The sequence below is a fragment of the Podarcis gaigeae genome, assembly GCF_964106915.1.
Source record: "Podarcis gaigeae genome assembly, chromosome: 1".
Taxonomy (NCBI): Eukaryota; Metazoa; Chordata; class Lepidosauria; order Squamata; family Lacertidae; genus Podarcis; species Podarcis gaigeae.
Window position 1 is genome coordinate 107,511,938 of NC_139678.1, and position 16,657 is coordinate 107,528,594.

The following is a 16,657-nucleotide window of genomic DNA, read 5'->3' on the forward strand; positions in this document are numbered from 1 at the left end:
AAAGGGGTTTATTTAATCACTGTCTTCTGCGAAATATATTCAGCAGGGTATATGCAAGAGAGGGGGGAATCATTTAGTCACCCCATTCCTTTGTCTTTTAAAAAGTTTAATTCATTTTGTTATTTGTTCATTATAATTACATTCTGTTCGATACTGATTTAGAATAGCTTATTTCTTTGACTCCCTTGCATGGGAAATCCATTCAGTCTTCTGCTGTCTGATTTTTATCCCATTGTTATTACATTTTAAGAGGGGCTGCCACTTCATCGAGGCACCAGACCTGCCAGATTTCAGACAGATCGGGAAAAGGGGTCTATGTTGTAGAGGCAGTTTATCAAATCTATAAATCCACAAGCTTCTGACTGTTTTCATTGGGAGACCTGTCCAATGTGCCTGAAACTTTCAGGTGTCCTATTGCCCTTTCAAAGAGCAGACTTGCCAAAGTTCATGAATGGATTATCCTCTGGAACTCGTTTCTTTGAATTTCCATTCATTTCTAAAATGAAAATGGATGAAATTAAGAGAGTCGAATAGACAAACCGTTTTACACCAGTGAAACTGATTCAAACCAATGACTTCTTGTCGTATTGAGAAAGACACGTATTTATCAGCCTAGTTTTCACGAGTTTATTTTTCTAATGTCACCAAGTATGCAGGGAATTTTTTCAGATTCGCAGGAAGCTTCTGCCCATAGGAGTTTAAAATCGAAAAGGAAAGGCAACCCAAGAAAGGAGGTAGATGGAGGCGAGAATAAAAATGCTTTCAGTTCAGTTGCAGATATTTTGTCTTCATTTTAGCAGGGCAAGAGAATAAACTTAAGCAGTACCTACATCTCTAGGACATATAACCAAGCAGAGGGGGAGTATGTGTCGGATCAATTTTATACATGTTTATTTGTTGTTAAGAAGGAATTTGCTAAACTGGAAAGCTTAACCGGTGACAACATGGTCCGTGTTTTTTTCCAGAACACACATTTAAAGCATGACTGAGTTGCCAAGTTGTGATTATTTTATTACAGGCTGTAATACCTGCCTGTAGAAGTTAATTATATGGATGACAGACAGCTGCATAGCCTTACTACACCCTGCTCATTCACTTGTTCAACACAAAAGGATGCAGCTGTAACCAATAACACTGGTGCTTAATTGCTTAAAAGGTATTTATGTAAGTAATGCTCCATGGAATCACTGTAGTGTGGCTTTGCCTTTTTGGAAATACTTCAGTTTGACTTCCCTGGTCTCTTCCTATCCCCACCCTCGTTTTTTCCCTCTAGACACCCCTTCCCAGCGGGTACAGTTTATTCTCGGAACAGAAGATGATGACGAGGAACACATCCCTCACGACCTCTTCACAGAGCTCGATGAACTTTGCTGGCGTGAAGGAGAAGATGCTGAGTGGAGGGAGACAGCCAGGTGAGTTCCCTTTTGGTTTAGCATTTGATGTACAAGGACACAGAGAAGGCCAAAATGCCTATTAATTAGGTTTAAGTCAAACATGTTGAATATATACTGAGTATTGCTACTTCACATGCATTTCCTCAGAGCCAGATGTTGACAACAATTTTTTTAGGTCAGATCATGGTTTTTTTTTGGGGGGGAGGGGAGAGATAATGTCACGGGCAAAAATAAATAAGATAAATGCAGTAAGCTAGGATCTTTATTTCTCTGCTGAAAATGTTATAGCTATTTCAGAGTCCTCTCCAGAATAAAGCAGAATGCAGTCCATTTGATTGCAAACTGGGTTTAAATTGAGATTCAGCATAATAGCAAAGTTCAAGATGTAGCTATGTTGCCTGTGTGTCTTTTCGCTGAACTTACTTTTCCCCGATTAGATAATGCAACATAGTGAATGGTTACTGTTTACTGTAATGAGGAGGCGTTGCATAATGCTTTATACAGCACTAATCCTGAAATAATAGGCTTTTGGGGGTAAATCCTAAATCTAACACAGTTCTAGTAAAGCAGGCATTGATCTACCGATAACTCTGGGGAATGGATACTGAGGCATTCCTTACCCCAGCTTAATAAAGGCATTCTCACCATGTTGTTCTGCTTACATATTTTTCAGCCTAACCTACCTCAAAGGGTTGTTGTGCATTCAAATTCTTGCTCTGGGTTCCTAGTAGAAGACTGGAGAAACAAATATACAGCAATAAATAAATGTTTCAGGAGAAAGTTAATGCAGCTATTAGGGACAAGAAAACCCTCAAATCAACTTTATTTCTGTCAGACTTCATGTTAGATTTGCCCTAGAGCTCACTCATAGGAGGTAGACAAATATTTAATTAAAGTTCCAAAATAAGATGAACAGCCATATTCTCTTCCAATGAAATGGATGTTTTGTTTTGTGGAAGACCAGAGACAAATCCAACCAGTGCCACAATTTCAAGTAGTGCTTAACAAGCGTGGCATTGCAGATATGTTTTCGGAATGCTCATCCCTACCTGGGAATGCCGTGTTCCTCTGAATGAAAATGGCTCACCATTTCATATCATAGTAAATGGATTTTGCATAGCAGAGTGCCAGGACAATGCAGAACTTACATGTGAGAAGCCTTGGCTCAGCCATGGAGCTTGCAAGCTCCCTTTAGGCAAGTTGCAATCTCCCAGCCTCAGGGCCTAAGCTACTGAAGGTACTGGGGCCCTTTATATGTCCAGCTGTCCTTTGTCAACAACAAATTGTTGCTGTTTTTTGTGTTAAATATATGCTATATGGTAATTTATGGACATAATAGGTATCTAAAGCCATTTGCACATAACAAAATATGTAATTTATCAAAGTAATTGTTGAACTTATCTTATATTTTGGAAATGTACATCCAGTTTTTCCCCCCTTTAATTTTTTTAGGGGTCCCCAAGAGATTGGGGCCATAAGCTATAGCTTGTTTAGCTTATATGTAAATCCAGCACTGCCCAGCCTACACTACCTCTCAGTTCTTTGCAGAAATGGCAGGGCATAGATATCACCAATGTCAATAAATAACTATTGCCTGATGCAGTCTTAACGCAGTAGACTTTGACCTTACCTGACCTTTAACCTCGGCCTGCAACATAGTTCACCTTTCAGGGTGTTTTTTGTTAAATCCTATGTGTCCCTCTTTTCTCTCTGTTGCAGTTTTCATTTGTGCCGTTTTCTCAACTGGGTGGCCTTTAAAGGCACAGGAACCCTGTCATTTCCACCCATCTGCTTCCTTTCTAAATGTCTCTGTGTTTGTTCTTAAAAAGGGGGGGAAATCCTAAGCAAAATGCAGGCCATTTGTGTGACTCAACTTAGGTCAGGGTGTGGGCCCCGACCCATCAAATGAAGACTAACGATCCAACCAAATGTTCTAGCCAATTCTTGCTATTGTAGCTTTTTAGTGGCGTGTGTAAGATTTGCCAAGATCTTGGCTGTTCTGTTACTCAGAAGGATGATGGAGAGTGTGGGTGAACTGGTGGGAGTTCAGTTCCTCTGGGAAGTCAACAGATATAATGAAAGTAAACACAGAAGATATTGAGCGTGTTACTCCACAAGTGGATAAAGACTCAGTTGCTTTGCTGAATATAATGATTTAGTTCTCTGCAAAAGTGATATAGCTGAGTGTTAGGAAATTATACATTTTTTAAAAATACACTACTGGTTAAATTTGCAAAGCTCAGCATATTCTTAATATGTTGGCCCTGGGAAGGACAATATGCTTATTTTAGTTGGGAAACAAATGTTGATACATACTAACTTGTTTGGGATTACCTTTTGGGCTTCATAGCCAATAAAGAGATTTGAAGCTCGGCTACCCAGTCTGGTATTCATCTAGTGCACGTTATCAGTCATCAAGCATTTCAAATTTACAAGAACATGGAAGACTATATTAAATAGTTGCATGCATGCAAGGATTGCAGCTAGTGCAATAGAATTTCCCCTTCTTGCTCCATGCTGCCCTCAGAACTTTTCCAAAGAGTTGGGGGATCCCCCAGAACAGATTTAGTGGGTGAGCAAGGGAAGGAAAGGGGGGAAATGTTCTGTTGTATAAGGAGAAATCCTCTTGGTGATGGAACATTAGCCTTAGTGCCGTGTTGAATACAACACACTGAGAATATGTTGTTTCATAATGATGACATGGTAGAGTGGGGAGAGACAACTTGAAGAAGACTTGGGTTCCTACACTCAGTCTTTGCTTCAGGTGTCATATTTCATGGCTCCTTGCCCTCTTTCCTAAATTCCTTCTTTTCTCTCTCTTCTATGTCTGTGATTTTTAGGTGCTAAGCCTCCCGACAGCTCCCTGTGTGTTTTTCTTAATTACTTTTGAACAGCGCTTAATAACTTCAAGAGCTTTCTAAATAAAATAGGATGGGGAGCTTGGTCTCCGGTGATGATTAACTGCTGGAAGATATCGATCCGTTCTATAAACAAAGATTTAAATTAAAGAAGGAGGTTTTATAAAGCTGCAAAGATTGTTGGGGAACGTTTGACTTTTCATGGATGTCCTCTTTGATCTACTTCCCACATTTCCAACACGTTATTATCAAAGACAAAGCAGCGTTTTTTAAATACTTGACTCCCCCTAATATAGAAACAAGTTGCTCTGTCATAATTAACAGGTGCTTGCCCCCCCCCCCCCAATATATCCAACCCTTTGATTTCTCAGTCCTATAAAGCAGGCAGGAAGATGCTTTGAATTCGCAGCAAATGGATACCCAAAGATTCATTCTGAATCCATCCATTTCCCTTTTATTGTGGAGATCTTAAGCAGAGGATCCTTTTGTGGAGATCTTAAGCAGAGGATCCTTTTCACTAGTTTCATAGAAACACAGGGATAGCATTGAAGTGAGGGAAACTGATCATTATCTCCAGGGTTCAAGCTTGGGGCAGGGGGTTGACCTGATCCCAACTTAACTCATCTTCGTGGGAACCACTTTTCCATTGTCTTGTCCCATGGACACTCCAGAAATGTCTGTATGTGTGGGGTTGAGGATAGAAGGACTGGGCAGATGACTTGATGGCTACCCAAATGTTTTTTATCCCTTCACAGGGCAAGATTACATTCATCTATTAATATACACGTTCAGAATTTGGTATTGTATGTGTGTGTCCCAAGCAGAATGAAATATGAAACCACGTTAAGAAACTATGCCTAGCAATTATATAAGCTTTCCCCCACATAAGCATTTCAAACATGACATCTTGGTCATTCTCATAACCAACTCCCCATATGGTAGGTATCCAGTATTATTAAACTCATAGATCAGATTGGGCCAAGAGGTGAGATAAAAAGCCAGGTTTGCACATAATGCTGGGTCATGGTTAATATTAACCAAGGTGCGTGGGTGGCGCTGTGGGTTAAACCACAGAGTCTAGGACTTGCCGATCAGAAGGGCGGCAGTTCGAATCCCCGCGACGGGATGAGCTCCCATTGCTCAGTCCCAGCTCCTGTCAATCTAGCAGTTTGAAAGCACGTCAGAGTGCAAGTAGATAAATAGGTACCACTCCAGCGGGAAGGTAAACGGCGTTTCTGTGCGTTGCTCTGTTTCGCCAGAAGCAGGTTGGTCATGCTGGCCACATGACCTGGAAGCTGTACGCCGGCTCCCTCGGCCAATAAAGCGACCCCAGAGTTGGTCACGACTGGATCTAATGGTCAGGGGTCCCTTTACCTTTACCTATGGAGCAACAACAGTGTGGCTTGTTTGTAGTTAACAGACAATAGTTAAGTCACGGGGGCTGAGTTTCAGTGATCAAATTTAAGAAACCATGGCATTATTCACACACCATGCTATGGGGCTGTATCCATTCAGAAAAAGCTCTTGGATCAAGCAGAGGTTTTTGAGAAGGAAGTGATCATCACAAAATTCCCATTTTCGCCTCCCTCGTTTTCGTCTCCACTTTGCATGCTGTTATGGAAGGTCTTCCAACCCTCTTGGAGCAGATTTGGGGGTTTCTTTGTGTAGGAGGCTGAAGTGGGAAGTAGCAAAAATTGCCTCCTGCTTCCATTGGTGGAAGCCTCCTTTTCAATCAAAGAGGTTTCCATTAAACAACAGGACGTAGTTGGATGCAACCCAAAGAGCGGAGCTGTGAAATTGCTATCTATCTATATCTATATCTATCTATCTATCTATCTATCTATCTATCTATCTATCTATCTATCTATCATCTATCTATCTATCATCTATATCTATCTATCTATCTATCTATCTATCTATCTATCTATCTATCTATCTATCTATCTATCTATCATCTATCTATATCTATCTATATCTATCATCTATCTATCTGTCATCTATCATCTCACTATTTGTGTTTCTTCTCTATTGCTTCTGCATGACTGACATTTCAGTTCTCAAATAGAAGGAGCTGACTAAGCTCTTTTGCTTGCTTAGGTGGTTGAAATTTGAAGAAGATGTTGAAGATGGAGGAGAGAGGTGGAGTAAACCATACGTTGCCACGTTATCGCTTCACAGCTTGTTTGAACTGAGAAGTTGTATCCTCAATGGCACTGTGTTGCTGGACATGAGAGCAAATTCCTTAGAAGAAATTGCAGGTAAGTGTGCAGTTAACACAACAATATAAAGATTGTATAATACTCTCTGCATCCCAAAATAAAACAACACCATCACACTGCCCTGCATAAGATGCAATGTTTCTCTATGGGGTGGTAATATATTTCATATTCCAAATAAATAAAATTCCAAATTCTAACATGCATTTCTCTTCCCCCTGATGTTTTCTACTTAGCATGGCATTAATGTCAGTCTTTCCAGTATCATCACTGAGACACAGAGATGTACAAGTTGTGGAAAGGGAAGGTGAAGGGCTGTAGCTGTTGTGGAAAGGGAAGATAGCATTTTCTTGAAGAACAGAGTGGAGGTTGTAATTCAGAAGAGTAGCTGAATACTACCTCTCGTATAAGTTTCAGTAGGACCCAAAAGTTAATCATGTTAAATGCAAGTGTGTGTGTTGTAAAGATATTTCTAAAGACTTGGTAGGAATAAATATTTTGGGGGGATAATGGAAGGAAATCAAAATGTTCAAAACAAGTAGCTCATAGATTATGTTTTTATGTTTTGTGAATGTGAGAAAATGGGTGAAGGGGGGAAATAGTGAAGAGTTAGTCTGCAACCCAAATCCCATTAACATTACAGTAAGCCCCAGTAGGATTTCCTTCGGAGTAGACATAGTAAGGATTGCACAATTAGTGCCTTAGGCAAGCCTGATGATGATGATGATATGATGAAGAAAATGTAGCGTAGGTGATCAGTGGCTTAATCTGATTTGTGGCTGCTTAGTCAGAGGAGGCTAATGATCTGCCAAGTCCCAGCTGAAAACCAACTGAATGAGTTGTCCCTTCATTGCACCGGTGTTCCTGGCATGCTCTCAGTCTGTGGCTATCCTTCTCCCCAGAAAACTCCCATCACCAGTCCTGCTACATGCCCCCCTCCCTCTGTCTGCATGCCTGTTTAGAACTGTTAGAATGCCTCTTGCCTGCCTGGGCAGAGATATAAATAGGGGTATGTATAGGAACCTCTAGCTTTTGTGTGTGTGGCTGGAATACAGCCTGCTGTGCAAAGGTAAACATCACATCTGTGACTCTGCCCCCTCTGTTTCTGCTCACCAGTGGTTTGTCAGGAGCTCAGCCTACACTCGAGTAAGACCCTGGTAGATACACATGCCCGACTGGCATGTTCTCTCTCTCCTGGTCAATCATTCGGGAGCTTCAAAAGCTTTATTCAGCCCAAACATCACAGCGACCGATGCCAACTGACACCGGCACACTTAGGGATCCGCAGAGTTTGTGCATCAAGCACAACAGACCTCAGCAACTCAGCATTTTGGCTAATCAACTTTATTTACATATAAACACACACGGAGCACTGCCTCTCTCTCTAGCATCAGACAGCAAAGAGAAAAAGAACAAAGGACAATAGTCCCACTTCACGGAACACCAAAACACAAACATCCTGTCTCCGTCACTTCCCACTTTGTGGAGTCAAAACATATACCGTCATGTGAAAGACAACAATCCCATGACTTCAGTCATGGAGCAGGAATTCTAACATGGTTATGTGGCCCCTGGAAGGTTACTCATGAGTGAATGTGGCCCTGGAACTCAAAAGGGCAGGTGCCAAGGAAGGAGCAAGAGTCAATGAAAAGCTTCTGCTCCTCCCCTGCTGCACCCCTCACTCCCCAGAAATTGATTTGGGGGTGGTGGTCAGGAGAACACCAAACATTGGCGTAACAATGAATTCCTCCCAAACATTTCCCTGCTCTTTTCTGTACAGGCTGTGCTTTGGCATTGTGGATTCTGTTCTTGTGTGTCTCGCTCGCTGCGATTTGATATTTTAGCAATTCAGCTCAATAATTAGCGTTTGACGGGGTGAGATTGAAGGGGATGCAGAGGCATTGGTTCCTTGGTAGTTCCAAAGATGCTGCTGGCATAGGTGTTTCTCCTGATCATTTGTAGCCATGCTGTAATTGCTTAAGCATTCAGGAAGCTGCTGCATGCAACTCAGGATTCAGTGTTATGATTGCTAGCGCTGAGTTCAGAGATCTTCCAGCAGCAGGAGTGAGTCAGACTATATCAGGGTCCTGGCCTCTCTAGATGGCTGCTGGGCAACTGTCACTCAGTATCAGTCAAATAACAATGCTGCTGTTTCCCTTAACTTGGCTAAACCTTCTACATTCTAGAAACATCATTTTAAAGGTGTGTAGACCACAATAAAAATGTATTAACACACATATTCCTATATATAATAAATAACATGCATTTGATTTTTGCAGCCTTAGGCTGCAATCTTATACATACTTACCTGGAATTAAATCCATTAGAGCTCAGTGGATCTTGCTTTTGAGTAGGTAAGGGAGGGTTATTTGAGCTCATATTTCAATCCTGGTTTTATTTTTTAAAAAAAAATCCTTGCTGCTCTGTTTTCTTCATTCATTTTCCTGTCACTTTGATAAATGTTCTTGGTTCCTTTGCATTTTAAATGTCTGTTGTCTGAACAGTAGTATGCAAATTTCCAAAATACAACTGAAAATTAAGAAGCAGTCATTTGTGTCAGGAACATACGCTCATCATAGTGCTTCATAAATAGCTGAGGTTACATTCTGCATTGTGTGTTGGTTTTCAGTAGGTCCTATCTGCCTGACATTTCTAATGTTCAGAGTGCCCTTTGTGATTATTTGTGCCATTGAGCAGTCATTCAAGTTCCAAACATCTTTTTATTTTGTTTTATTAAAGATGCTTGTTCTCACTCAGTTTACACTGATGCTAAGCCACAACCCTAAACCCACTTATCTGGGAGTAAGGCCCATAGATCTCAGTGGGACTCACTTCTGAGTAGACATGTGGAGAATTGTGCTATCAAGTTGTAATTCTGTGCACATTAACTTGGGAACAAGCCCTGCTGAATTCAGCAGATTTACTTCTGTGGATGCGGGTGGCGCTGTGGGTTAAACCACAGTGGCGTAGCGTGGGTTGTCAGCACACAGGGGAAGGCAAGTAATTTGCGCCCCCTAACCCGTGGATTTGTGCCCCCTAACCCTAACCCCCAGATGTTGCGCCCGGTGTGGCCGGCCCCCCCTGCACCCCCCACGCTACACCACTGTTAAACCACACAGTCTAGGGCTTGCCGATCAGAAGGTCGGCGGTTTGAATCCCTGCAACGGGGTGAGCTCCTGTTGCTCGGTCCCTGCTCCTGTCAACCTAGCAGTTCGAAAGCACCTCAAAGTGCAAGTAGATAAATAGGTACCGCTCTGGTAGGAAGGTAAACGGCATTACCGTGCACTGCTCTGGTTCGCCAGAAGCAGCTTAGTCATGCTGGCCACATGACCTGGAAGCTGTACGCCGTCTCCCTTGGCCAATAAAGCGAGATGAGCGCCGCAACCCCAGAGTCGGTCACGACTGGACCTAATGGTCAGGGGTCCCTTTACCTTTACCTAAACCTGCACAGGATTATCCTGATAAAAATATTGAGATTATTTTGCAGTGGATGTATGTCGTACTTTCCTGTTTTTCTCCCATAGTTACTTAATTTCTCTGTCCTCTTTTACATGTGATGAAGGCACTCCTTTAAACCTTGGATCAGCAACTATTTTTTTTTTACTTCTGAGGAAAAAAAGTATTCTAGAACTCCCTGCCTATTAATATAAAGCAGGCAGCTTTGCTATATTGTTTCCGATGCTTGCTAAAAACTTTTTTGTTTACGCAAGCCTGCTCATGTAACTGTGTTATGTATGTTTGCTTTTACAAGTGTTGGTCTTACCTATATTTTGGTATTTTGATTATGTGTGCTGTTTTTAAGGTGTGTTTTTATCACTGATCTTTAAGTTAATATTTTATACTCTTACATAGACCGTTTGGAGGGTTTCCCCTTTAATTAGGCAATATATGAACCACAATACAATACAATACAATACAATACAGTACACTAATTTAATTAGAGAGCTGGTTTAAAGATGGTGTGGAGGGTGACAGACCCCACTTCTGCTTCCTAAAGTTGGCTGCTCTCGATTCCCATAACTACAGCCAACACACTTTTCATATCACATTTGTTGTTCCTACGTATTGTTGTGGTACTTCTCAGGTACCCAGTTTCCTACTTCAAGGTCCCAAATTGCCTTCTTTACACAATGAGAACTCAGCCGTAGTCCGCAGCACTTGACCAGCACACCAGATGTGACTTCTTGACCTTAAACAGCTATTTCACATTATTATCCTCCCGACTATTTCAGTTCAAATTGGCAGATGGAAATGTTCTCTTTGATATTTTCATCTACTTCCTTTGGATGCATTCTAAAATTGTCATTTGGTTTGAACGCAGCCAGTGAAATGGCTCTTGGGTTTTACAATATGCCATTTTTCTAGCTGGAATCAAACCTGTGTTTTTTTATTCCACTGTAGCTTACAGGGGTAGACAGGTAAAGTTGTGGGCTGCATATTTTCTTTTTGTGTTCTTTTGGGCAAACATCCAGTCGTATTGCACACATTCAGCCTTATAAGTCATTCCAGTGGATGAAGTGGGATTTCCCTTTCTTGCCCATTGCTACAGCCTCCCAATCTGCTCTGCTGAGCCCCCTAACCTTCTAGAGCAGAGGTTTTCAGCCTTTTTGAGTTCAAGGCTCCCTTGACCAACTACAGTGGTACCTCAGGTTAAGTACTTAATTCGTTCTGGAGGTCCGTTCTTAACCTGAAACTGTTCTTAACCACTTTAGCTAATGGGGCCTCCTGCTGCTGCCGCGCCACCGGAGCACGATTTCTGTTCTCATCCTGAAGGAAAGTTCTTAACCTGAGATACTATTTCTGGGTTAGCAGAGTCTGTAACCTGAAGCGTATGTAACCTGAAGCGTATGTAACCCCAAGGTACCACTGTACATTCTTTCTGCAGCTCCCCGTGGGGAAACGTGCTCCAAGCCTCAGAAGCCCAGTTATGTCACCCCCTTGCCTACAAAGCCGGTAGCCCCTCACACCTTTTCAAACACCTTTCTTTGTGGAGTGTTCCCTCAGCCTCCCTTCCTCTCCTCTTCCCTGACCATCCCCAGAGGCACCTTTCGCCTGGGGAGTTTGTAGCCAGGGTTGCTGCCTCACAAGCCTTTGGAAGGCATTGATGCGAGAGGGCATCAGAGGAGGGAGGGAGGGAGGGAGGGAAAGAGAGACAGAGGCTAGTGTTGCCAGTGGCACCCCTGACCATCATTCAAGGCACCCCAGGGTGCCACAGCACACTGGTTGAAAGCCACTGCTGTAGAGCAATTTTAGGGAAAGCAGGCTGCAGGGGAAGGGTATGAAAGGCAAGTCCCATTTCCACAAGCAGAAGTCAGTTGCACAAATGGGATATCACAATTAGACGTCACCCTATATTTACTTTAGCTCAGCCGCTTAGATTCTGATTTTCCTTTCTAAAAACATGAGGACCAAGGCAGAATCAACACATATGTTAAAAAAAAGGCTGTGAAAATGCTTTTAAAAAATAAGTTTTTAAACAATTGTAGAATTTGCCGTTAGCTCACCAGTGCCATCTAGTGTCACATTTGTGTAATGCACTTAAAGTGTTATACAGTAGAACAGGGGTCAGCAAACGTTTTCCGCAGGGGGCTGGTCCACTGTCCCTCAGACCTTGTGGGGGGCTGGACTGTATTTTTTTGGGGGGGGGAATGAATGAATTCCTTTGCCCCACAAATAACCCAGAGATGCATTTTAAATAAAAGCACACATTGTACTCATGTAAAAACACGCTGATTCCCAGACCCCGTCTGTGGGCCGGATTTAGAAGACGATTGGGCCGGATCCGGCCCCTTTGCCTTAGTTTGCCTACTCATGCAGTAGTACCTCCAGCTACGTAAACTTTGGGATGTGAAAGCGGCAAACCTGGAAGTATGTTACCGTGTTTCGCCATGCACAGAAGCGGTCCTCTGGTTGCAAAGACCTCGGGATCCGGCCGGGCCTCCAGAATGGATCACATCTGCAACCGGAGGTACCACTGTATTTGGAGCTTATAGCTGAGTCCCAAGCCACTGGTCCATCTATTTCAGCATCCTGTTCTCACAGGAGCCACTCATTCATTCACCCTTCTGGGAATGAAACAATGCTCACATTCATTGATAAGGGACTTCCCATCTCCCCCTTTTCCTCTGCAACCGACTGTGCTACTCCTAAATTTGGTCATTTGGCAATGGTGCTGCATAGGCTACAGGCGCTGCAGATGGAGGGGGGAGATTGCGGAAATGGTCCTCTCCTATATGTGAATCGAGGACCAATGTAAGATGCAGTGTTACAGAAGTTAAAATGCTAAAACAGATGAAAAATTACCTCAATTTTTGAAGCATCTGGGTAGGCTTTGTCTATACAGGAATGTTTTTAGCAGACACCGAAAAGAGTACAGTGGCAGGGAGTTCCAAAGTGCAGGTGCTGCCACACTAAACAGTTGAGTTCCTATAAATGTGGAATGGGTGGCATCTTCAATAGTGCCCAATTCGATTGTGCATTGAGTGTGGGTATCTGCATGGGGAAAGCCAGTGCCTCTGTAGGAGTTGGAACTCTGTGCAAGACTTTCTGTCTGCAGAAATCCACACCTTAAGCTTGAAGATGATCACAAGTTTGACTAATCCTGCCTGTTTTTGACACCTTAATTGCGTATCTGTGTGCTCTTCTTGGTTCATGACGAGAGCTTACTGGGAGATGTGGGGTTTCAGAGAGAAAGAAAAGCTCACGAGCAAAAGAGTTCATGACTCAACATTCATGGTGTCAGAAGTTTTGAGTGGCACGGCTTCTCCTAATGAATATGCTAAAACACTTGCTGCTCAGTTAGCTTGATTTAGTGAGAAACTTGCTTTTGACTTTTAAGCCTTAATTGCCAGTGGAAAGGCTGCCTTCCTCCTCCCAGATCTCTAACAGCTCAACAGGACAGCATCCTAATACTGAGTAGCCTCCATCCTCAGTCTCTCCTCCCTGCTGCCCCACCTCGATTCTAGTATATTAACTTTATTATTACGGAACTTCCTCTGTACACATTATGCCTTTTACTTATTCATTACTTACAAATATTAACAACCTTTACGCCATCGCTGCGGATGCCAGGGAGGGATAGAGAACGCAAAATAAAAACAACCGGCCCAATAATAAAACACAATGCATGCAATGCAGCTAAAACAAACGGAGCAGATTAAACAAGTAATCAGCTCACACAGCTTAAAAAGCTTGGGCAAATAAATCAAGTCTGAAATAAATCAAGTCTTAAATGATAGCAGCATCAGCACCAATCAAAGGGGGGGAGAGCACTTGGGAGAAGGTTCTATCCTGTATCACTCACTGCAGAGCAAGCTTCTCCCAATGCAGAGAAGATGCTCCTCTGAGGTTCTGAGGGCATGGGCAGGCTGATGAGGGGAAGAGGTTCCTTCAAGTATTTGGGTTCCAAGCCGATTATCTATCTATCCCTGAATTTTACATGCGCACTAAGTCTGAGATTGATGATACACAGCCAGCAGGGTGCTCACAGCCCCCTAATGTGTTTCGTTGAGCTCAGATGAGCTCTTGTTAGTAATCTGAGAATTCCTGTTTTAAAAGCTTCTGGTTTTAAAAAGAGGGAGAGCAGATTTTAAACACTGCGGTGGGTACGCGTCTGACCATGGCGTTGACGTACGATTGAGAAATACCCGCCGTGGTCTTGAGTTCCTAGTCCTTTCAAAACCCAAAAGACCATTTCTCTAAGTGGCACTGAAATTGCCACCATGTTTCTCCTGCAATATTTATATGGTCACTGATATTGTGGACCAGCAAAGTTCACCCCTGGCCAATGTACATTCGGATTTCAAAGAAAACTCTGTTGAGCAAGAGATGTTGAAAGCTGCTTCTTCTGTAGCTCATCTGAATATTTGAAGGAGAGGAACAAGGACCCAGTTGCAAAGCAGAGGAGGTGGGCAAGGTTTAAAATGAGGAGATGAGAGGGGGGCACTTTATCCTTCCCCAATCCAATTTCCCCCTTGAACCTCCTCCCTGCCCTTGGCTATGATGGAAGAAAAACGCACCCAGAATCCCAGCAGCTGGGGAGGAAGTGGTGAGTGATGTTGTGTGCCCGATTTCCTCTCATCACTTCTCTGCTTCAGATCATTCCCTTAATCTCACTGCTTTGCAGCTGTTTGGAGAGCAAAATTCTAAGACCCATGCTGTCCACTGGACAGTGGCGTAGTGCGGGTTGTCAGCACCCGGGGCAAGGCAAGTAATTTGTGCCCCCTAACCCGTGAATTTTAGCAGGGGCAGAGAGCAGCGAGTGCGAGCGCACCCCCCCAGATGTTGCGCCCAGTGCGGCCGGCCCCCCCCTGCACCCCCACGCTACGCCACTGCCACTGGATACATAGCTCCACCATCAGAAAAGCCACTTTGTGGCGTTTCATCAGTGAACAAAATGTTGACAGCAAGTGAGTGTTGCATAACTATGAAGACCAGCTTCCTGGAAGCCAGCTGCTCTCATCCAAGCATGAGCAGTTTCCAGAGGCGTGCGAAGACTTTTTATTTGGACTGGGTTTTTTGTCTCCTGTTAAAATTATGTATGCAGAACTTTATGGCATCACGTTCCAAGCCCTAGGAATAGCCAAGGGTGTTGGTGGGAAGGGGTGAAAGGAGAAGAGTTGGAGAATAAATGCACACATCTGTGCATCGCAGGGCAATCTATGAGAAAGCCGAAGGCATGTTCATATTTGGTTACCTGTTAATCTACATATACAACAAACTTTGCTGGGTTCGTTAAGAATGACAGATTTGGGAGTTAGTCTATCTCACCCAGAAAACATTGTGCTATTATGGGGCGACATGCAATGGCCCAAATATTTTGTTGGATTTCTGAACCGGGAATTCCTCAGTCATGTTTGCTAGTTCTCCTGTTGTTGTTGTTGCTATTTGACTCCTTGTGATCCTAGCTCCTGGTGTCATTAGATCATTTGCCTTTTATATTTTCAGACATGATTCTTGATCAACAAGTAGGCTCAGGACAGCTCAGCGAAGATGTTCGCCACAGGGTGCATGAAGCTCTGCTCAAACAGCACCACCATCAGAATCAGAAGAAGCTAAGCAATAGGATCCCAATAGTCAGGTCCTTTGCTGATATTGGCAAGAAACAGTCTGAACCTCATTCCATGGACAAAAATGGTAAAGTGTCATGTTATTTCAGTAATAATTACTGGCAGCTCTTGCAAGATATTTGTCAAATGAAACACATGTATTGCACACCTTCAAATCTGAAAGCGATTGGCACCCCAGCCTTAAACTACTGCCTCTTCCTGTGTCACTGGCACAACATCATTGCAACACCTGTATAACCTATCTTATTAGAGAGCATTCTTCTCTTTATCCTTTTCCTTTCTGATCATAGTGAGAGCAGGCTGTGGTCCATTCACTTTGGAAAGCTAACACTAAGAGATATGGGAATAGGACTTTCTTGGCAGTCTCCCAGGAATTACAGAAGAGTTTCCTGATAGGGTTTGCCAACCTGGTAAGCAGACTGAAAGGCCAACAGGGCAGCTTGTGCAGTCCTTCTGTTTATGCCAGGTGTTCAGGGATGTGCTCTAGTTTAATTAGTTTCTCAATTTTCAGTTGAATTAGATTTTGTTTTTACACTAGGTTTTTTCTCCTCCCCCCCCTGTTGTTTTGGTATATATACTGTAGCCACAAATACTTGATAGCTTGCAAATGGATCATACAGTACCTTTATTGATTTCTATTGTAAGCCATTTCATGTTTTGTAATGTGCAGCGGAGAAGGTATTTGCAGTAGGAAGTCAAACAAAGGTTTTGTGGTGTTATGCAGGCGTGGCTGCAGTTACGCCATTTCCCAAGCGATAAAAAGTTGGGACCATCAAGTCTCTGAGATCAGAAAGGGTGGCATTTTCAGACTAGGGAAAACCTAATTATATTGTCTTCAAGAGACTCTTCAATTAAGAGACTTTGTAAGTAAGTAGGCCTGTCCTTGTGCCATAAGACAAAGCCCTCCGTCAAGCTGAAATCAGTCAACTCCAGGTAAGCTGTCTGAGGATTGCAGCTGAAATGCCTGAAGGTAATAGTCTGCAGACTACTTAAAGCTGATATAGTTATACCTAAGATTCTTTTTGACAGTGGCAATGGTGTGTGAGTAAGATCAAAACAGGTACTGTATATTCATATTCTGTGTTCCATAAGGAAACAACAAGCCTTCATTAAGTATGTGA

The 16,657-nt window shown here is 42.9% G+C and overlaps 1 protein-coding gene and 1 long non-coding RNA gene across 9 annotated transcripts in view; one reads left to right on the forward strand and one right to left on the reverse strand.

Annotated features, from left to right (window-relative positions):
* Positions 1–16,657, forward strand: part of SLC4A10 (solute carrier family 4 member 10) — a 162,340-nt gene that overhangs the window by 80,589 nt on the left and 65,094 nt on the right. For all 8 annotated transcript variants that reach the window (XM_083705345.1, XM_083705349.1, XM_083705346.1 and 5 more), the window contains 3 exons: positions 1,274–1,412; positions 6,350–6,510; positions 15,415–15,603. In XM_083705345.1, the coding sequence (XP_083561471.1) occupies positions 1,274–1,412; positions 6,350–6,510; positions 15,415–15,603 (489 nt within the window). The remainder of the gene's footprint in view (positions 1–1,273; positions 1,413–6,349; positions 6,511–15,414; positions 15,604–16,657) is intronic.
* Positions 199–7,782, reverse strand: LOC310833950. Its single transcript, XR_014559013.1, has 3 exons — positions 7,582–7,782; positions 2,078–2,129; positions 199–496 (listed from the first exon to the last, which is right to left on the reverse strand). It is a non-coding gene; the product is annotated as an uncharacterized lncRNA (long non-coding RNA).